A 24,275-nucleotide genomic window follows, 5' to 3' on the forward strand; every position below is an offset into this window, starting at 1 on the left:
ACTGGTGTTATAAGTGAATTTTAAGAATTGAGAGGAATTGTTAAGAAATGACATAAATTCTTGCAACCTCTCTGAGGGTGCCTGCCATAAAATAAAGATATCGTCCAAATATCTTGCGTAAAATTTTATGTCAGTGTAGAAATTGCTGTTAAATAGTACTTCTTCCTCCCATTCCAACATCACAAGGTTTGCAAAAATGGGAGCACAAGATGCTCCCATGGCAACCCCTTGGTTTGTCTGAAGAACTCTCCTTGGAATACAATGTAATTATGCTCCAGAACCAATCCCATCATGTCACATAGTAAAGAGACCTTATCCCAGCTTAGTCCAGAATACTTTCTCAAACTATTTGAGAAATATTCCAGACCAACATCTTTAGGTATACTTGAGAATAGATCCACTACATCTATGGTCAGGAGGGTAAGATCAGTTTTCCAGTGGTCTTTAGTTAACTTCCCCAAAAAACTCCAAGAATCTTTCATAATATGTGGGATGGCCCCATAGATGTGTTTGAGCTGATTATCTATCCATCTACCAACATTAAATGTTTTTGACTTAGACCCAGAAATGATGGGTCTAAAAGGAGGTTTGTCTATAGACTTGTGTATCTTTGGAATCCCAACTATTTTGGCCAAAAATAAAATGGCTATTTTCGTTTTTCAAAAACATATAAGTCTCATTAGTAATCCTATTGTCTATTAAGTATTCTTCAATAGCCAGATCAATACGTCGATGCCCTATATTGATCTGATTTATAGAAATACTTTCATAAGTATCTGTCTGATGTAATATGTCATAAATACTAGAGTTGTAAATATCAGTCTGAAATAAAACTATCCCTCCGCCCTTGTCAGGCTTCATGATACGGACCTCCTTATTTTGGATCACTTTATTTAAACATTCTCTTTCTAAATGTGTCAGGTTGGTCTGAGAGTCATAATATGAATTGTGTTTATTTCTTATGTCCCTATGTAACCTATAAATGTCCTTACACACCAGTTTCTCAAAAGTGGATATGCTGGGATGAGACGTTGGAACATAAGAACTTTTTTTGCACAGTTGGTTATTCTCTATACTGCCCAAATTATCCTCTTTATTGTCATAAAGAATGGCTAAATTTAATTTGCAACAATATAACTTGACTTGTTTGATGTTGTCAAATAAGTCAATACGAACCGTAGGTATAAACTTCATACCTTTACACATAACACTTATAAATTGTTCATCAACCTCCACGTCAGTGTAATTATAAACATTGAAGCCTTCGTAACTGGTGAGGGTGCATGGGTTTGTGTCAGTAATCATTGTAATACCCTGCGAGATCTCAACATTGTCCGAAGATTTAACAGACGAAGGATTCAATGTGGGGTGGTCCAACCTATATGGCCTATCCCCTATAACATCACTGACTCTGGTGTGGGGATCAAGTGTTATTTCCTGTAGTTGTTCCATTGTCTGTTGGGGTTCCTTGAGAATAATGGTTTGTCACTCTGAAAATTTCCTTCTTTACTGAAACCCCTATGAGTAGGTCTAGTGGAATTGGTATTTAAACCTTGCTCAATAACTTTTTCCTTGGGCCAAATGTATGCCCTATTGGCACTATATGACTCTAAATCTCTAGTCAACTTCCTACTTTTTCTATCAAAAATACTGTGTGCCTTGCTGTCTGCTAGAAAGAATTGTTTCTTAAACAAATCTTTCCAGGTAACAAAATCAGCATTACAAGTGATAGTCTCATACATGCTTTCCAATTCATCTGCTAGTGAAACCAATTTCTCATGTTGGTATTTAAGTAAAAGTTGCATAAAAGCACATCCAAAGTTGTCGAACAACCCATTAAATTCATTCACCACATCTTGATTATATGAAATGCCTAATGGCAATTTAAAAAACCTTAGGCCCTTGGGCACAACATTAATTTTCAAACAATAATTTAAATAACTCACATCAATTTTGGAATTTTTATAAGCAGTTAGTCTTTTACCAAAATCAAAAATCATATCTTTCAATGAACTGTAAACATATTCTTTATTGATGTTATTCTGATGTCCTTTCTTAGCAAAATCAAAGACATCCTGTTTGTCATTCAAAAAGTGCTCCATAAGATCTCTTTCATTAGCAGATTTGGGTAATTTGTTAAAATTAGGCATATTCGACTCGACACAGCCGTGACGAGAAAAAGTCCTGAAATCCTGATTAGGACTAGAAATATTATATTGCACAGTACCTTTATGGTCATGATCTGACTTCAGCTGATTACTTCCGTATCGGTATCATGAAGCCTGACAAGGGCGGAGGGATAGTTTTATTTCAGACTGATGTTTACAACTCTAGTATTTATGACATATTACATCAGACAGATACTTATGAAAGTATTTCTATAAATCAGATCAATATAGGGCATCGACGTATTGATCTGGCTATTGAAGAATACTTAATAGACAATAGGATTACTAATGAGACTTATATGTTTTTGAAAAACGACTATCCGGTGTTGGCCAAAATAGTTGGGATTCCAAAGATACACAAGTCTATAGACAAACCTCCTTTTAGACCCATCATTTCTGGGTCTAAGTCAAAAACATTTAATGTTGGTAGATGGATAGATAATCAGCTCAAACACATCTATGGGGCCATCCCACATATTATGAAAGATTCTTGGAGTTTTTTGGGGAAGTTAACTAAAGACCACTGGAAAACTGATCTTACCCTCCTGACCATAGATGTAGTGGATCTATTCTCAAGTATACCTAAAGATGTTGGTCTGGAATATTTCTCAAATAGTTTGAGAAAGTATTCTGGACTAAGCTGGGATAAGGTCTCTTTACTATGTGACATGATGGGATTGGTTCTGGAGCATAATTACATTGTATTCCAAGGAGAGTTCTTCAGACAAACCAAGGGGGTTGCCATGGGAGCATCTTGTGCTCCCATTTTTGCAAACCTTGTGATGTTGGAATGGGAGGAAGAAGTACTATTTAACAGCAATTTCTACACTGACATAAAATTTTACGCAAGATATTTGGACGATATCTTTATTTTATGGCAGGCACCCTCAGAGAGGTTGCAAGAATTTATGTCATTTCTTAACAATTCCTCTCAATTCTTAAAATTCACTTATAACACCAGTGCAGTAAATATTCCCTATTTGGATGTTTTGGTTGGACTAGACCATAATGGCTTCACTTCTAAGATTTATCGGAAGCCAACCTTTTCCAATGATTATTTATATTTTTCCAGTAACCACCCACCACACATCTTTAAAAACATAGTTAAGGGGCAGTGTATTCGAGCGGCCAGGATGTCATCAACTGAATCTGTTATGAGGTTTGAACTTGATGTCATTAAAAATTTATTCCTTAATCGTGGATATCCGGAAAAAATGCTCAAAGATGTTACACGTTATGTACAGAAGGAATGGGGAAAGAAATATCCACCATTATTGGGTAATTATGTAGTTAGTTTGAAAGTAGAAGGAAATGAACAAAAATTGTTTGGTCGGGCATGTATATTGACATACACCCCACACACTAATTTTATCCAGGACATCCTGTGCCAACACTGGGATATTATTATAGCCTCTAATTTGGACCAAATTGTGGGACCCCTCCCTAAATTTGTATACAAGACAGGTACAAATCTTAAAAGAATTTTGGAGAAGGCTAGTAACAATATTGACAAATTAGATCTATATAAAGGTACCAGGAAATGTGGAAGATGTAAACAGTGCAGCCATATCAATGAGGATAGATACATTCGACTTGGAGACATTAACCACACTTGCATTAAGACCAGAACAGGGAATTGCAACACTAGTCAGGTGATCTATTTGGCCTCCTGCATATCCTGCCCCGCGTACTATATTGGCAAAACTGAAAGATTTTTAAAAAAACGTATTTATGAACATTTTTATCGTATTCAGAAAAAAGATACCAAAAATGCTCTACAGACACATTAATGATCATGGGGGAGAGCACCAATTTCGTTTTGCCATTATAGACCATGTAAAGAGCACATTATTTGGAGGGAACTGGAAGATGCAGTTAGCTGCATTGGAGAGCAGGTGGCAGATTATATTAGATGCTACCAGACCCCCTGGACTGAACGATTTTATCAGCATTAAACCTTTTTTGGTACTTTCCCAGTAGTTTTTTCATTTATATTCATATTCATACTTTATTATATATAATTTTTATGCTTTATATGTCTTTTCTCTCAACCTCATTCTTTATAGGTTAGATTTGTACTGCCTTGGTTATTGTTAGTGAACTTGGACCTATTCTATTCAACCTACTTTTAAATAATGTAGTCTACTTGTTACTGTGAAATGCTTTATTTTAGACTAGATAGAAATTTATATTTTTATATATTTTTTATGTATGTAACCTTTATGTACCAACTTTTTAGAGTCATTCAAGTAGGCACACACATCTTTTATTGTTTATATATATGTTATATATACACATTCCATCTAGTGACTGTGAATATGTCATTAAGTGAGAAGTACTCCTTTAAAAGTTTTGGCGGACTTTTTCATTGATTGACTCACTTTGACTATATATATCAGGATGTGAGTATTGTTTAAATAGTTCTGAAGAAGACTGGGTTCTACCAGTTGAAAGCGCTAAACTGTACCATTGTGAAATAAAGGATTGTCTTTTACTCTCTCGTGTACGAGCCTTTCTCAGCAGGTGTCTACTGATCCGCATTATTCATTCTTTACTAAAGTCCTGGAACAGCAGCGGTTGGTGGTGTAAAATTCATTTTTCTTAGAAACACCTAGCGATATAGGGTTATTAAGTCATGCACATAAGCATTCATGAAACTGTCAGGATATTTTTTGAATGGATGCTGTCTACCCCATAAGAACAATATTTGATCAGAAGTGCATTCAGCTTCCCTTAACTCTGAGCAAGCAACAATGACAGACAAGGTGGCATTAGAGAGAAATAATAGCCAGACAACACAGGTGGAGGGTATTTCCACCACTGGGGGGTCCATTATTTTGCTGTATTTTGCCATAATGCCCAACCTGAAGGGCATTACACACTCTGAAAATAGGTGATGTGTTAAATTGTCTTGTAATTATTTTATTATTAGCAAACAGATTTTTAAAAAAATATTTAGTGATATAAATAGTTCTTCTGCATAATATTTCAAAGTTGCTGAATGATACAGTTGTTGGAGAAAGTATTTTACATCCAAAATATGATGTCTTTGCATACACACACACACACACACACACACACACACACACACACACACACACACACACACACACACACACACACACAATAACATATATGCATACAGAGAGAGGTGCAGAGGCATGTAAAGGAGCCATTAGCCAAGATGGCATCTGGAATATATGTAATATCTGCAATCACTTTAAAATGCTGACAAGTAAAGTTAAGGGCAATTTATAGAAAAAAGATATGCAACCATTTTAGGCAATGGCAAAAGTGTTTGAGAGGAAATATATAATCTAGAAGGAAAAATTAAACATAGACATTTTCTTAGTTGTCATTGGGGAGACTGTCAATCCCTGCAGGTCACTGGCTGATGTTTGCTGTGTATTTCACTCCTTCCTGCAATTAAACGACAACTGCCTTCGCAGTGGAACAGCAGAGTGGATATTCAAATTCTTAACTGAATTTGAAGACATAGCTGCATACTTTCATGTCCTGTCTGCCTTTTCTTCAAATTTCTTTGATTGTGTGACAGAATCAAAGCCTCCCTTAAACCTGGAATCGTTACAGAGGTTTTGAAATCATTCTTTCATAATCCACTACCCAATCAATCAAAAATATATTTTCTCATCTTGGTTCCATGACTGTTGTCTGCCTCATGTCACCCCATGCTCTGTTGCAGTCACCAAATCAATACTTCCTTCCTTCTTATTTTCTTACTTTCTAACATTCCATAACAACACCATCTTTTCATGGGGCTCAACTTTCTAACATTCCATAACAACACCATCTTTTCATGGGGCTCAACTTTCTAACATTCCATAACAACACCATCTTTTCATGGGGCTCAACTTTCTAACATTCCATAACAACACCATCTTTTCATGGGGCTCAACTTGAGCTTGCTTTCTGCTTCCCATCTTGTTTTCATTCTTCTGGTTTTTCTGCACAATTTCTTTAAATATTATAAGGAGATTTGGTGTTCCTCCATGGCTGAACTCTTAATCATACTTTTTCCTTCTCCTGCGAATGTTCCTGCTTGTTTACCACATGAACATTTTCTTTAAGCTGGATGTCATAAGCATGTCTGTTGCTGTTTGCCTTATCCTATAAATGTGTTGCTGCTTGTTATTTTATTTGCAAATGACTTTCATATTTGAGAGAGCGAGTTTAACCTCAAAGAAAAATCCATAGTGAAATACTCCTGCTGAAATATCTTATGCTATTCACACTAGTACGTAATGTCAGTAGCTGTTGAGTCATAATTCAGTAAAGCAAGTAATTATGATCTGTACCAAAAAACAGTTTTCAGATCTGCTTGTTTTCAATGAATCCACCACAAAAGCAAATGTGTTGGTTCCTCTGAGAGGTGCTTGGCTCAGAGCCATTTATTTCTAGGGAGTACGGATTACAATTGTGTACATTAGAATAGAACAATAGGACTCTCTCTCTCTTTCACTCACTCACTGTCTCCCTTTCTAGGTATAACTGGCTTTTATGACAGTTGCTGGTATTTTTGGGAGCAGGAAATTACCATTGCCCTAATGTACTGTGTTCTCAGAGTTGGCATATATAAGTTTCAGGAGGTATGGGGAGCACAGAGGGCTTTGTCACATTACATAAAAGCTTTTTTTTTTTTAATATGGTGAGGTTTAAAGTTCAGTGTTTTAAAATTGTATGTTTTTAACCCAGAGCAATAGTTCCATACATAGCCTTATCTATATATTTATATGGGTTGACTGAAGTTAGTCAACTTTACCTAAGGTTGACATCTGTTTAGCCAACAGAATTTGAGTGACTAAACAGCTGATTGACAGGTTTGTAGGACTATTTTTCATAGTAGGGAAATATGCCATTTCCCCAAGGTTTTGTAGTTTCATAGCATATATAATTTGAAGAGGTGGGATGTGGGGGTGTAGTCATCTGCAAAACAACCAAAAAAAAAAAACAAATGTTTTAATCTATTTTTTTTGTAAATTTTTGCTTTAACAGAGATTGTCAGTTGGTGCATGAATAGTACCATATCGGTATTTGCAAAATTTATCTTTCAGTGTCGACTTTGCAAATGTCAAGACTTGGATGCATCAATCAATGTCTTTATAGATACAGATGAAGATAAATGTATAAATATAGATATAGATAGATATATTACCTTTCATGGTATCCTTTTTATTTTGGAATACTATTTTCGCAGTACTGGTTATGCCAAAAGCAACAGCAAATGAACTATGTACCATGATCATTCAGGTTCTAACAAAATTGGATTTTTTTCCTTGGAACAATGCAGTCTTACTGCACTGTAACACTGTGCTCAGTTGTTTATTTTATTTTGTTATTTTAATATTTAAAATGACTTTTGAAGACACTACAATTTATGTAGTACACACAGTGCATTTATTTGTATTACAATGCCATTTTAATAAAATGACTACTTCACCAAATACCCCATTACAGTGAAGATCTGGTTAGAAGTTGTGATACTTTAAAGAATTTTAATGAAATGATTTTAATTAGGGGTTTGACAGCTTAAAGAAGGCTCTATAAAATGTATTAGTGACAAATATGCTTCTTGATTTGTAAAGTATGCTTACATCATTTTAATAAATGTTATTGGTATTATACTTGGTGTTATATTTTGGATTCCAACCAAGCTTTCAGTGTTTTTGGTATTTAGTGAATTAGATTAATGTATTAATGTTAACCCCTTTTTTTGGTATTGTTTTCCTGTTTTGTTCATTTACTAACGTAACCAGGTAGCAATTTGTATTCCTTTTTGCCCTATTTGTTTTTCATAGTATTTTGTAATACAGTTATAAAAACTTTTTGTATAACTTCTACAGTCTTCTAATAATATAACTCTGTGCATGTTTTATTGTAGCACATGCTCTGGAGGAATTTGGCAGTGTACAGACAATAACTGCCCATCAATGTGCCATGTATATGGAGACGGAAGTTATCTAACTTTTGATGGACTGACGTTCAGCTTTGATGGCAACTGTGAATACACAATGGTTGAGGTGAAACTTTTGTTTCTGACTACTCAGAATTTTTAATACAATACAACTTATTTCAGATTCTAGTTTCAGTCATAGATTGAGAGGGTGAAGTTGGCTATTACCAGTTTGCCAGTCAATATACTGAAATATGTTGGATCATAACATAAAAAATAATTACACAAGAATAATTTCTGTCAGCTATTATATACTATGGATGTTCTGAGGACAGCAAATGTATTACATATACTAAAAGTAGTGTTACTGAGGATGTTATTCTGATTTGCTTATTGTGGACGAATAAATAGTGGTTTTATTACTGACAGAAATGCTATTACCTAATGCAATTATAGTGACTGTATGCGTTCATGAATAAAAATGAGTTTTGCAGTTAGTTAGCGTACACATTGTGTATTTGAGCCTGAAATAGCAGTCAATATTACTAGTGACTCTAAATAATGAATGTTCTCAATAATCTTATTCACTATAACTTACTGTGACTTAGCATATTACACACATACATGATTTTGCCAAGTAAAGTAGACTACAAGTTTTTGGTCTGCTTGAAGAAATGACTTTATGTCTGAGGCTAATCATCTTTCCAGCTATGACATTTAGACACTACATGAAATCTTGGTCATTGTTTAAAAGAGCAGTTATATGATTTTTGAAGGTGAGTCTTTCTGCTAGATTTTGGGAGTAGCTATGGGTGCAGTAAGCTAGGAAAGGAGATACATTTTTAACTCTACTTTCAAGAAATTTCTCCATGTTTCATCCACATTTTAGATGAAATTTTCATCTCTGAGAACTTCAAGCAGTGCAGACCTTTCAGCCTTTGTGGATTATTTGAATAAAACAACTGATTGAAATTCACATCACAGTGCAGTAAAGACAAAATTATCTTGATGTGTTAGTATAGATAAACAAAGAAATCATCATAAATCAAACTTTTTCCATAAAGAGACCATTTCCAATTCATATTTGCACTTCAATAGCTGCCACCCTTATAAGCAGAAACATTGTATTGTTAAGGAGAAAATGGTTTGCCTCTCTTTACTGTTATGAAGAAATAGATTTTTTATCCCAACATTTTTGTGGCTACACTACTGCATTAATTAATTAGTTATAGTCTGAGATAATTCAGGGAAGATACACAAACGTTTCCCCTATCTTCAAAGGTCGACATATCTGTTTAACTGAGCAGTCTTCAGAAAACAAGAAAAATAATAAAAAATATGGCAGTGGTTATCCCTTGCAATTATAACACTCCTGTTTTAGGTTCTGTAGTGAAAAATATCTGAAAATTTATTTTATTAAGGAGACAGATATTAGATTGGAGGGTTTCCCACTAATTGTTTATAGTAAAGGGGAAAACATCAACAGTCTTTCTGAGAGGTTAAGGACATGAAATCTGATGACTACATGCAGATCCAATCAATAATTCAAGGCCCTGACTGGCCTTCTAAACTTCTGCAATTCAAATAGACAATTATGATCCAGTAATAATGCTCTGATTGAAAATATTCCATGTAAAATCAGCTCCAGGGAATCTCTCTTCTCTCATGAAGTTGCTAAACATGGAACACCCTGTCTCCTGACCTCATGTTATAAAACTGTACTGCATTTGAATGTTAAGCACTGTGTTTAAGGGATGAAGGTTTTTGACTAATAGTATCGTCTGAAGAAGCAGCCTTTGTAACTGTGAAAGTGGTTATGTTTTGATTCCATTAAAGACATTTTGGTTTCAAAACTGCCGGCCATTGTTTTATTCTGCTCCATTTTATGCTTTTCCTGTTGGTTGCCTGTGGAGCAGGCTATTTATTTGGTGTATCCTTGTGCTGTTGTGCTGTGGATTTATATTGTACATATTATTTTTACTAGGTAAATGCCTTGCAATACTGTGTTCTACCTACACTCATTGTATATATTATGCATATTATTTTTACTAGGTAAATGCTTTGCAATACTGTGTTCAACCTATACTCATTGTATATATTATGCATATTGTTTTACAAAGTAATTGCATGGCACATATAATGTACCTATGCTCATTCCATGAAAGGGCTATGTTGACATATTTGTACTTCCACTTTGCACTTTTAACTGTTTAAACTTTTATATAGCATGTTTCTTAACTGTGTTATTATCATTTTTCACTTTGTAACCAAAACTGTTACCATTAATTGCTCTTTGTAAGTATATGGAGCTTTCCTCCCCAGGACTCCACTGAAAATAGACACTAGCTGTCCATTCGGATTATCCTGGCAGACAAATATTAAATAAATAATTATGTGATCTTTGTTTCTTAAAACAAGTTTGAAGAACTTACAACTTTCATTGCCCTTCAATTGACTTGATAAGCTCTTGTTTTGGTTAATGTTCACAGCATTGTCATCTCGTTGAAGATAGCCTTGGCAAAATGAAAAGAAAGTGAAAACAGTTTGCTGAAACCACTTTCATCAACAGTGGACATTGCCTTTTTCTCTACTGCTGTGCAACCTCAGAGTTTGTGTATATGTAATTCCAGGTGCTACAGGAGGTGCAAGGAGGCTTATCCATGGCAAAACATTCTTCTAATATTCATTGTCTGTGGTTTTGGTGAACTGCATTCAATTTCTTTGTGTTGCTGAAACTGCCTTCATCAAATAGATACAAATCCCATATGATGTACAAGATAATTTTTTCATCTATCCAAAGAAATGGAATTGAAAATGTCACAATACCAAGATACGAGTATTTAATTGCAGACTAAGATACTGAGATAATTCTTTTATTATAATAATTTGAAGTATACCGAACTTGACTATAAAAATTAACAAGATTTAATTATTAATTTTTCTGCTCTCAGGTTTGCACTTTTCATTTAATTCCAAGGCATGAGCAATTTAATTGCAGACTGAGAGAATTTTTTATGGTAATTTCAACTATACTGAACTTGACTGAAAAAATAACATTTAACTATTAATTTTTCTGCTCTTACATTTTTTCAGGATTTCTGTGGTAATGAAAATGGCAGTTTTCGCATAACAATTCAAAGTGTTCCTTGTTGTGAAACTTCATTTACCTGCTCAAGAACTATGAACATTATATTTAAGGTAGGTAAACATTAAGAAGCAAGCAATACTAAGCAGCATTTCATCTTATGTTAAGAATGCCTACAGCATATTTCATCTCTGCTTCCAAAACTATTTTTTTAATTATAGGGTATGATTCTTACTTTAAAAAATGGCCATTTTTCAGTAAGTAATGAAACGTGTGATGACCTGCCTCCACCGTATTCCATGCATACAGTTGGCCTGAAAACCATGATCATCCTAGACAATGGGGTCATCATACATTCAGACAGATATACTCATGGAAGTGTTATGCTTGATCCAATGTGGAAGGTAAGCTTTTAAACTAAGTCTTTTTGACCTGCTCATTATTTAGATTGCCCTTGTATTAATAGTGGGAATTTAGACATATCTTCATATCAATATCACAAATGTTTTATGTCTTAACCAGATAATCTGATTAGGCACATGTACATATTTTCAGGGGTTACCTGGGATCATTGTTTGGTTAAATGACATTCTCACTTGCTGTGGATCTCACAGTAGCCAAATGGAAAATGATGACATCAAACTCCTGACCACTGGATGAAGTTCTTGACAATACAACACACAGAATATCTATAGAAATTCAGAAATATATTTACTCTTACAACCAGAGTCAGACATTAGTTTCCTTCAAAAATGTTTAATGTACAAAGTATTAAATTGGGTTTTAAGGCCAGTAGGCTGTAAACTTGACAAGCTAAACTATAATCCTAATGTTTTTTGCTTTATTGTACCTAAATATGTTACAGAGGCTCTAGCTAATTCTTAGGATCAAATTCAATCGCTGTAATAGTTTATGCAGCTCCTGGATCACATTTTTTCTAGTCACTTAGAAAGATTATACTAAGTGTACATGACGTATATACATTGTGGTAACCTTTAGGAATCCCCCTCAGTATTTAAAGCTGCAAGAAATCAGTAGGAAAATTAACATTGGGAGGAAGAAGGTGTGAGTTACGCTTGTGTTGTCTGTTCACTCAGAACAGTGTACACTTAGTGTAGGTGTTGATGAATCACAGGGTTTTTTGTCTTTGCCAGTTGTCAAGAATAAAATGTTTAACTAACAGTTGTCTTTTAAATTTAAATAATTTAATACATTTTCATAACTTGTAAATATTGTACAGGCGATATTAGAGAATTATTTGGCCTTCTACTTCACATGCAGTAATGTAAGAGTCTAAGAATCTGAGCTTGTAAGTTTTAGTCTCAGATGTTCATATTGCATATGGATAGTGTTGGACAATATTGCTAGTCCTGTTACTTCTGTGGCACAGCTGTTTATTTCAAGGCTTTTGCTATTAACATAGTTTAATTCTTGTTTCCTCTTAACAGTATTTTTGTTTAAGGTATCATTTAGCAAAACAGTTGCCATTACTGCATTAGCAATGCTCTGTCCTATAATCATTTCCTATACATCATCTCCATAATTAAGATCATCTACATAGCCTGAAGTGTACTTCTGCAACAAAGTAAAGTGGTGTTGCCAGTTTTGTATCCTAATGCTGAAATAATAGCTGAATAATAGAATGCTTTCTGGTATGCCCTTTTTGTGGTACTGAAATAATAACTGAAAAATGCAGCACCTTTTGGGTTTCAATGAATGTTTCAGTTGCAAATTTATAAGTCGATGATAAAGTTACCAAACACAAAAGACTGAAAAACCGCCATGTTGAAAATTTAACGTGTATTAATTTTTGTTGGGGGCTGTTCCCTGTATCCTCTGTGTAGGTACAAGCCCCCAACACCACCCAAAAGTGTGTTTGTGTGTGTGTGTGTGTGTGTGTGTGTGTGTGTGTGTGTGTGTGTGTGTGTGTGTGTGTGTGTGTGTGTGTGTGTGTGTGTGTGTGTGTGTGTGTGTGTATGTGTGAGTGCACACATGTGAACGTGTGTGTGTGTGTGTGTGTGTGTGTGTGTGTGTGTGTGTGTGTGTGTGTGTGCCAGTGCTGCTGACTGAGTGTATGACAGGGGATTTGACCAGTGCAGTCTCTGTGTATGTATGTTGTCTACATTTGTGTGTTTGTGTCTATGTGCATGTGCATCTGTGTCTTTGTATTCAAAAGATAGGGAGTAGCCTAGTTTGCAGTGCTTGCAATCTCTGCATGAAGATGTATATGCAAGTGGTCTGATGAGACTGTGGTCTGGTTTAGTAGCTGTGTGTTTATATGTCAGAGTGGTCACTTTGGTGATAGTATGTAGTTAGGTTAATGTTTTGCTAAGGTTGCTTGCAGTGCGCGCGTGTGTGTGTGTGTGTGTGTGTGTGTGTGTGTGTGTGTGTGTGTGTGTGTGTGTGTGTGTGTGTGTGTCTGTGTGTGTGTGTGTGCTGTTGAGTGATTTGTCAATGAAGTTTTGTGTTGTGCCCAAAAGGCACTTAACCTGAGGTAAGTACACTCTTAGAGTCGGTTATATTAATGTGGTAGTGACCTTGCCTATAATGGGGTGGAGGGGGGTCTTATTTGCCTCCATGATTTTTTTTTATATGTTCTTTTGTCATGGTGTATAAATGTTAAGTGCTGGGTTTGTAGGTTGTGCTTTGTGATGACTTTGCATGTGTTTGTGATGAATGTGATTGTGCAACTATACATATGTGATGATGAGTGTGCTTTGTGATGACTGTGCTTAGTTAATTTTTAATTAAAACATCCTGTCATTGTACCTCTTACCATGTAGGCCTTCCATAACAATTTCAATTTATGTGAACCTGGCCATATTATTGGTGGCATAGAGACTTAGATGTCAGCTTGTTCCTCCAATTTCTTTCCCAACTGGGGTGCCTTCCATTCTGCCCTTGTCATGTTTTGGAAGGGGCTTCAGTTTTCTGTCATATCCAGAAATATATAAGTAGATGAACTAATGCTTTTGTATACTGTACCTAAATGTGCAAGCTATTAGTATATGTTTGTATCTGTGCCTGAGTGCATGATGATGTGCATATGTGTTTGATCAAGCACTTGTGTATATTTCTGTCGGTCTCTCTGTCTGTCTGTCTGTCTTATCTGTTTGTGAGCTTGTCTGTGTACTGCAATAGAATGGGATAGTGTCTCTGTGTTTTTTCTTTGATTTTCACCTATTAAGACCACAAATGCAGTGATGCCTCCGGCTACACTGTGACCCTAAAGTAGATTAAGTGAGTAACACCAGAAAGAATGAATTGATGAAAGGTAGGTATAATATTGCTTCAGTTTTTTTTGAGAGCCAGTAATGTTTTCTTGCTTGATATATGAACTAGGATTCTTAGGTTCATAGGTTCATAGGTAGATACTAGGCTATCTGCCCTAGGACATTTATAAGCCTAGCCAGAGTGTATTTGGCTTCCGCCTCCCTATTAGATTAGCTTACTGTGCCTCTGTAAAGTAGGTCACAGAACGTACCCTTTTAAGATTAGTTTACTGTGCCTCTGTCTAGCAGGAACACTGGGAGATCCCAGGGGTGAATTTGCGATTTCCCATCCACGCGTCCAAATTTCGCTTGAAGAGGGTCAGCGAGGGCTATGTCTAACATGAATTGGGATTCTATTCCAGAGTGAGGGGAGCCTTTGGGAAATGAATCTGTCCCTCCAGCATGTCCTATTTATTTTTGTGCTGAGGTTTAGGTCCCTGGAGCGTGTAGCTCTAAGAGACTTGGATTTTTTGAGGTGGAGCATGTCCATTAATTCTGGGTTTAACATGGCTTTGTACGTCAGGCATGGATCGCCTCTGAGTAGGCGGTAAGCAACTGAGTAGAGCTGGAGTTTCTTTAGTCAAGCTGCATAGGACATCTGTTTGTAATCCATGATCCTCTTGGTGAGGTACTTTTGGGGTCTCTCCAGTTGCTGAAGATGTCGGGTAAGGTACATCCCAAAAGGGACATTGTATTCAATTATGGGCCTGATGAGTGACGAGTAAAGGGGCACAATGACCTCTCTTGATCTAGATGCGAACCCTTTTGTGATAAGGTGGGATATATAGAAGGTCTTTCTAACCACTTTGGCAACGTGATTATCAAAGGAGAGATTACTATCTACATTGGTCCCCAAATCTCTAATTACTTCTTCCGTACATAATGGATTATCACCTATGTGGTAATTTGTGGGCACCTTGTTTTTCCCAAAGGGGATGACTATGCACTTTTTAGCATTTAGCTTGAGGCCGTGGCTCTGGCACCAAGCATCCGTCTCTGTGAGACCCTTTTGGAGGATGCTTGTGTCAGCTGGAGATTCAATTATGGCCCCTAGTTTGCAGTCATCTGCGAACTTTGTCAGCCATAATCCCCCTGTGTTAGCCTGAACCTCAGAGAAGTATATACCGAACAAGAGAGGTCCCAGAACTGAGCCCTGTGGGACGCCACTTGTAACTGGTTTGGATTTGGACATGGCACCTATGATTCTGACCATGTGAGTTCTATATCTGAGCCAGTTTGCAACCCATCTTGTGATATAGGGGTTGATATTTAAGCTGGCAAGCTTATTTATGATACCCAAGTGGGGTATTGTGTAGAAGGCTTTTGCAAGGTCCAGGTAGGCTGTGTGGACTACCTTGCCCTCATCTATGGCTTTGGTAACTATTTCAAAGAAATCAACTTGGTTTAATAGGCAAGATCTGTCCTTAACAAAGCCAAATTGGGTAGGGTCCAGTGTCTGGAAGTTCCCAATGTCTTTGTTTATGAGTTCCATGATAATACGCTCCATAGTTTTACCGACCAGACTAGTCAGGCTTATGGGGCGATAGTTTCCGGGGTCCGTTGTGGCACCACCTTTGTGGAGTGGGACCACTGTAGTTGTACGCCATTCTTTGGGTACATATCCTGTAGTAAGGCTAAGTTTGAACAGTGACTTAATGTGAGGGTTCAGTTCTTCTTGGAGCTCATGTAAGACGCAGCCTGGGACACCGTCCGGTGCCATAGATGCTGTGTTTCTTGCTTTGGAGAGGGCAGCTTTCACTTGTGCATCTGTGATGTTAGGGAGGTTACATTCAGTTGGGATAGGCATTTGCTCCTTTGGGGGGAAGGGGGGGGTTTGCGCTGAATCTGCCAGCCAGGATGTTGGCTATGTCTGTAGGTTCGGTATATTTTGCACCGTTATGCAACAATTCAGAGCATATCTGGGAGTTTCCGCTCATGTTTCTGACATAACTAAAGAAGGCCTTGTGATTATCTTTAGTGTCTAGGGCACTTTTTCTTTCGAAACTGGCCTTTGATGATTTTATGAGGGATCGAAGTTTCTTGCTAATACTGATCAGAGATGCCTTCCCTTTTTGGGATTTTGCTCTGTCGTTTAGTAGCTTCCTCCTTCTGTTGTATAGCTTATTTATGGCCGGGGTCCACCAGACCGGTCTCCTGTTTTTGGAGGAGTGAGTTTTGGTTTTATTTGGGATAGCACGATCCATGCATTCCTACAGGTGCTCATAGAATGCATTTGTAAAGGATTCAGCGGATTGGGCTGTATTATCCTCTGGCCCATGGGCTTTGAAGGATTCCACCTCAGTCTTGAGAAGAGCAAAGTTGGCTTTTGAGAAATTCTTTACAGTGATTTCCTTGGTTGGGGGTGGGGACGGGATATGGATGTCCAGGGAAATTTGTTTATGGTCTGATGTTACCAATGAGGGGTTTACCTCTGGTGTGGAACATAGAGTCCCCATGCTGGTGATGACCAGGTCCAATATGTTGTTCCCTCTTGTGGGAGTGGTGACCAGTTGTTCCATTGTGTTAGAGTTTATAAATTCAAGGAACCGTTGGGTGAGGGTGTTTGGGTTTGAGTAGTTTTCCCAGTCAATGTTTGGGTAGTTGAAGTCACCCAAAAACATAGTGTTTGGAGAGACCTTCATATTCTTCAGTGTTCTCAGGAATGCCAAGTGGGGTTCCTGTAATAGGGAGGGTGTTTTGTAGCAGGCTACAAAATGAAAGTCAGTTTTGCCTGCTTTTAGTTGCACATGAATGGTTTCTGATGCTTTGTGCAGTGCCACTAACCTGGAGGTGTAGGTATCTTTGATGAATATAGATACTCCACCTCCTTTTGTGCTTCAGTCTGAGTTTTGGGGCCGAAACGCATGGTATGAGTTATAACCTGGTAGTGCTGGGGTGCTCTCAGGAGCCTTGAACCATGTTTCTGTTACTGCACAGACATCAATTTTCTCCATACTGAGGAGAGCCTTGAGTGCGTGCATCTTGAGGTTTAGACTTCTGGCATTGAGTAGCATTACCTTTAGTTTTTTTATCCTTGGGTTGTCTATGGAGGTGGGTTTGTCCTTTGAGCCTTGCCTAAAAAAGGCACTATGGGGGTGGCAAGAGCCTTGGCCAGTATACAAAAGCCTAAGGGTGACAGGTGCAAGCCGTCCCTAGCAAAGCAATGTGGCTTGTTGAGCATGTCATCCCAGGCTGACAGACACTGGATTCCCTTTGAATGACACCAATACTTTAGCCATTTGTTGAAACTGATCATTTTGTCTTTATACTGTGGCATCATTCTTGGTGAGGGCAAGATGCTACTCAAGGTCAGGGTCATACTAGCCTGGGCTACATGGTCAGAGAGCTTTTCTATGTCTCTTTTCATGTAGTCCAGGGAGGTACGTCTCAGGTCATTCCCACCAGCATGGACAATGATGGAGTCATACTTGTACTTGCTTTGGAGTGACCTGAGTGCTTGCATTATGTGGCGGATCCTGGCACCCAACAGGCAGCTTACAGTGACCTTCTCCTTTTTCAGTCTGGTGAGCAGAACGTCAATGTGCCGGACAATAGAGTCCCCTATAACAAGTGTATTTGGTGTGTTGTTTGGCCTTAAGGGCTGTGGTTGTGAGGCACACTGATTTTGTGAGATATGTGATTCATGGGTATGGTCGAGGGGTGGCTGTTGCTTGAATATCTGCTAAGGAGGGCTTTGCTGTTTAGGCAGATTTTTATTTAGAGCCTCCGAGTATGTATTTGTGTGTTTATGTGTTGGGTAGGCAGATGCAATAGTTCTGTGTGAGACTGGATTTGTGGTGTGGGTGGTTACCTTTTCCTCCTGACTGACTGTGCCAGTGTTGGGTTGAGAGAGCTCTGCCTCCAGTTTGGCTGTGTAACTGCATCTCTCACATGTATTAGATTTTGTTGGAAGGAGGAGAGGGTTGTCTGTGTACATAAGGCAATTGTAACATTGCCTCAAAATTCCCAGATTCACCAGCTGGACTGGAGAGTAGCCTTGAAACTGACCCTTGGACATACCAGATTAGTATAGGGATGATTAGGAAAGGGAACTGATTTTTCACTTGATCAGGAAGGACCAATCAGGAGTCTAATACTTATGAGAAGTCAAGGAGGGTGTAGTGCTTTAGTTAGTTAGTGTTTCCTTATAAGAGCTGAGCAAGTGCAGGGCTTTAGAAAGAGAATAGAGTGATTACTTTGAGAGTTTGAACAGTTCTAAGGGAAAAAGTGAAGAGCAGACTTTGTGGAGCCTGGAATAGTTTAAACCTGTTTAGGCGGTGCTGCCTTTCGCTGTTCAGTGTGCAAAACCGCGTAAAAAGAGTTGTAGGGTTTTAAGAGAGAGAGAGATCAAGGAGTTTAGAATTGACCCAAAATGGCCAATAAAACTACAGCTTCTAGGTAGTAACCACTCCTCCAGGGACAGGCAGGCTGTTCAGTGTTAACCACTCTCACTGGTGAACACAGAGACTTCCCTTTAGCCCAAGCAAGCACTGGCCTTCTAGAAACTTCCAAACAGTTCAGAACAGCAAATCTGTAACTGAACTTTCTTAACTTTCAGAAAGTGGGAAAAAAGCAAGATTTTTTTTCTTTTTGTTGTAGTTTAAAGGTAGCAGAGATACACAAGCAGCAAAATAATCACAACGGTGCAATAAATGACCCCACACTTGAGTGCTAGGCCAAAATCAGGTAAAATGCAGTTTTTAGAGAAAAAAACGATTTTAAATTAAGTGCAACACAGGAAATGCAGTAAACAGGCTCTAGATGTGTTCCATGTACTGTTACTGTTACAGATATAAACTTTAGCAAACCGGAAAATGCCAAAGAGTAGGTGGCAAAGCAGTAAAACCTAACAAAAAATCAGAAGAAAATACTTAAAATCACAAAAGTGGCTCCTTTTCTTCTCTCAGCATTTTCTCCCCTTGGTAGGTGCTTCAGCAACAACTAGCAAGCCTGAAAAGACCTTAAATGAACTTTTTATAAATTAAAACATTTTTATGAATTCAGCAATTTAAAAAATAAGTATTAATTAAGTAATTGGAATTTATGGAGTAGAAGTAGTTAATCAAATTTAAGTATTGATTTTGTAATGTATTATTTGTTACATACAATTGTTCACAATCAATGCAATTATGTTCAACAGGGCAAAGTATGTGGTCTCTGTGGCAACAACAATGGCAATACTAAAGATGACTTTAGAACAAGAGACAACATTCAAGTCGGAGATGCACTAGTAGTTGGGAACAGTTGGAAGAATTATGGATCTTTGTGTTCAAATGTGAAAACAGAACTATTTCCATGTGATGCAAATCCCTATTGTAGAGCCTGGGCATTTGGAAAATGCAGTATTATTATGGGCCCTACCTTTAAAATATGTCACAACAAGGTAAGAATTTAAACTGTTTTTAATTTTCTTAAATATTCATCACTTTGCATGCACTGCTGTAAAATGCTTTAGAATATAGACAGAATTTCAGGCTACTACAAATTGTGATTTTCTTTTTTCCTTGTAGGTGAACCCTCAGCTATTTTATGATGCTTGTGTTCAGGAAGCATGTGTTTGCAATATGGGAGGAACATTCTCTGGATTTTGTACTGCTGTAGCAGTGTATGCAGAGGCTTGCAATAATGCAGGTGTTTGTATTAGGTGGCGTACACCTGACATTTGCCGTAAGTTCCTTTAGTTAGTCTACATATAATTTTAATTGAATGATATGCACTCAAAACTAAAAGACAAACTGATTATTTGAGGAAGAATCATTTGACTTATTTGCAAGTGAATTTCTGGTCATGTTTTTGCATGGCTTTAAGTAGCTACTAGATTTAAAATACTGCATTTATTTTATATTTATATTTATATGCATATTTCACTGAACCAGTTATACTAGTTTTGCCAACACTTTTCATTTAAAGTGTAGATCACAAAAACTTCTTGATGTAGGTTCTTTATTTTCCTATCTTTTCCATAAGTGCCGTAGGATCCTTTACATCCACAACAGCTATCACCAACTCTGGCAGATGGGGTCTCACTTTAACCTCTCATCCAAAGTACGACACACTAAGGAGTGCAGCACACTTCTTTGCTGCACTAAATGGGTATAACAATCCTTTTTGTAGCTACCAAACATATTCTACTCAAATGTGGACAACATGGACAAAGGCCTTCTTGCAATAACTCTGTTCATTGACCTTAAGAGGACCTTTGGCCAGTTTAACTCATTTTGCTGAATAAACTATACCTTTTGCCTTTTTTTCTGATGATACCATAAATAGGATTAGAAATTGCTTCTCAAAGAGCAATGTCAATGTCCTTTCTGAGAAAGCCTTCTCTGGAAATGACACAACAATCAGTAGAGTGCTACAAGGGTTTATCTTTGGTGCTATCCTTTTTTTTACATTATTAAAAAAAAAATCCCTTTCTTCTCACTTCACTTATGCCCAATGTTATCTACAGATCACTTGATTATTCTATAGAACCTTGTCATCACAATGAACAAAGCATGCTAGAGGGATAGGTTCCTGACCCAGAGACCCAGAGACTCCCCATACTCTGGAATAGACTGCCCATACATGTCAGGCAGAGCGCCTCCTTGGCCCTCTTCAAAACGAACCTTGACGATTGGATGGGAGATAGGAAATTCCCCCCTGGGATCACGTCAGTCACCCTGCTAGACAGGGGTGCAGGCCAGGAAGTAAATGTTGTGGGAAGAAATATTCAGGGAATTGTTATGGCTAGGCTTGTATATTTCCTAGGGCTGATAGCCTAGTATCAACTTATGACCCTATGAATATACCCAAACTATAGTCAATTCCCCAGACTTTCCTAGATGAATTTTGTGTTTACTTTCATAACTCTTATTTATTTATGTATTTATTTTTTTATTTAAATTTACTAAATTTTATAACCATGGTAGAACACTCATCCAGATGGACCATTTTCAATTTTAGCTTGGCTGTACACATCCACAGTAATTTATACAAATATATGCTTAATAAAAGTAAAAATAAAATTATACCACGAACAACTCCAAACGAACCAAAAACAGAAATGCCAGTATTCCAAATAGCACAGATGAATAGTCCACAACAAGTGTTTAGCGCTTTCAATCACTTTTTTATTTTTGTGACCTTCCTCAGAAAAGGTTTTCTGAGGAAGGTCACAAAAATAAAAAAGTGATTGAAAGTGCTAAACACTTGTTGTGGACTATTCATCTGTGTTATTTGGAATACTGGCATTTCTGTTTTTGGTTCGTTTAAAAATAAAATTAACAATGAACCTGTGTGCATCCGTGTATATATATATATGTACACACAAACACACACACACACACACACACACACACACATATATATGTATATATATATATATATATATATATATATATATATATATATATATATATATATATATATACACACACACACACACACACACACACACACACACACACATATATATATATATATATATATATATATATATATATATATATGGGTCCATATCACTTGGTCGACAGTTCATTTGATCGACAGTTCATTTGATCGACAAGCATTTTAGGTGGGGGGCTTTGCCCCCACACCCCCTAACTATATATATCAACTCCAGGGTCGCACAACATTGGGGAAGGGGGCAAATGCTTGTCGATCAAATGAACTGTCGACCAAATGAACTGTCGATCATATGAACTGTCGACCAAGTGATATGGACCCATATATATATATATATATATATATATATATATATATATGCAAGATTCTCAGAAATAATGCAAGTAATGCACTTATTAGAAACAGCGGGTATATATTTTGAGGTATGGTGAATTAGATTATAGCCTCTTTGTGGAAGTAGATACACACAGCAACTTTGTGGAAAAAAAATAGTTCTCTCCAAAATTCTTGGTAATTGGGGACTGACAGAATTGTTATAAGGATGGAAACCCAGATTTGGCATGCAAGGTGGGAGAAAATGTGGCCTGATGCATGAAGGCTGTTCCTTGGCATAAACAGGGAGGGCTGTCTATTTCATTGTTAGTAAAAGTTGTAGTTGGTGGGTTCTATGGTCATTTGAGTGACAGAGATGGGGAAAGATTCAAGTATTAAGAGACTGTTAGCCAAACTGATCTTTGCTAGATGGATCACCATTTAGGTTTTCAAGACATTGCAGTAATATCATTTCTTGGAGGTAGGAAAAGTAAATCAGAAAATGTTTTTGACTGTAGTTTTGATGAGCATCAGGTTATTTTTGGATGTATTGACAAAAGCTGGGAGACCATACACAAACTGTGCTATCAGTATGTCTTTACCTATGACTAGCTGTTCTACTATTAAGTAGATGAGTGAAAACATTGGATATTTTCTTGACTAGAGAAATAGTCAATTTTGGATTTTTTGTGCCTTCAATATAATGCTGGAAGTTGAGGTTTTAGTCAAGGCAGATCCTCATGAATTTGAAGAGAGATGTTGTTTCAGTGAGCTGGAGGATATTATATTGAATGGTCCAAGTTTTGGGAACAGTGTCTTGTTTTGCCTTGTGCCAAAGATCATTTATTTGAATGTGTAATTGATGATCAGGTTGCATAGATGGAATAAGTCATTCTGTACTGAATTTTTGATGTTGGATGGGGAGGTGTTAGCTTTTTAGTTGATGACATCAGGAGATCTAATGGCAAGTTAATTATAAATAAAGTAAAGCAGTGGGTATTGCATTGTAGCACACATTGTTACTGGTAGAAGGAATTGGAAGTAAAGGAACCGACCTTAACTTTTAAATGTCTATCATGAATGAAATCCAGAATCATTGGCGGGCACCTTAGCTTATTCCTGCTGAGATAAGACAATTAAGTGTAGTCTGTGATCAGTAAGATAAAAGGCTTTGGACAGGTCACTGAAGACTGTAGCTGTCAAGAGATTGCTATCCATAGTTTGGAAGATGTTATAGGTTAGAGTGTAAAATGCAGTTATTGTGCTTCTGTCTACCTATTTGCCATCCTGAATGGAAATAACATGCAGTGCTGGTGAAGTTGTTCTGTGAGTTGTCTGAATTTTGCCATCTTTAGTCATGGCTGATTTGGCTCAGGTTCTTTTGGGATGTGGTGAACTACTTGTTTCTCAAGAGAAAGTACTGACATTGTTGTGAAACATACGTTCTACAACTGGTAGGACAGGTGTAGAATGTTTTCTTTACACATAATGATAAACCAAGGGAGTAGACCATCCACACCTAATAGAGAGATTTTGGTGATTTTGATACGTCTTTTTTTGTAACATTCAATTGGAGTTTCTTGAAGTGGAAGGCTGGAGTGTAGATTGGTGTCTCTGGTTCCATGGGGGAGAGTGTTTTATGGTTTGCGGATGGAGGATGGGGTCACTATGCATTATTTAATGAAGTTTAGATTGGATAGGACATCCGAGAAAGAAGAGGTACATTTTTGTTGGGAGATGCAATGATGTGATCTTCCTGTAAAGTGGATAAAAGATTTCCACATTTGCTTTGGGGAGTTAGTTACTGAGCCTTGGGATCTCCTTGGTGAACAGGCTTTGTGTTTAATGGAACCCTTTTGACTATTTTTTTAGTTCAATAATGTTTCCCTATTATTGGGAGGGTGAGTATGTTTTTATATGTGCCAGATGTCTGTAGATGTTTTTAAATTAATTTGTGACCCTCTGACTCTGAGTTCTTTTGAACAGTCTGGTTATGATTGGAAAGTATTTTTCTTATAGCTGGTGTAGTTTTCCAATCAGTGAGATAACAATGAGCTAACAATGCACTTGGGTCTGAGCTTTGCAGGACTTCCAAGTTGACTTTTGATTGACCTTGTAATTAAGCAATTTTTGTGTGTGTG

The 24,275-nt window shown here is 37.2% G+C and overlaps 1 protein-coding gene across 1 annotated transcript in view; it reads left to right on the top strand.

Annotated features, from left to right (window-relative positions):
* LOC122815693 (mucin-19-like) overlaps positions 1–24,275 on the top strand; it is a gene marked incomplete in the record, with an annotated part of 520,597 nt that overhangs the window by 206,092 nt on the left and 290,230 nt on the right. The window contains 5 exon segments of the mRNA XM_044088393.1: positions 8,068–8,206; positions 11,173–11,277; positions 11,386–11,568; positions 19,577–19,819; positions 19,947–20,103. Coding sequence (XP_043944328.1) covers positions 8,068–8,206; positions 11,173–11,277; positions 11,386–11,568; positions 19,577–19,819; positions 19,947–20,103 — 827 coding nt within the window.

This window comes from Protopterus annectens, chromosome 11.part0, assembly GCF_019279795.1.
Source record: "Protopterus annectens isolate FY-2018-M chromosome 11.part0, PAN1.0, whole genome shotgun sequence".
Lineage (NCBI taxonomy): Eukaryota > Metazoa > Chordata > Ceratodontiformes > Protopteridae > Protopterus > Protopterus annectens.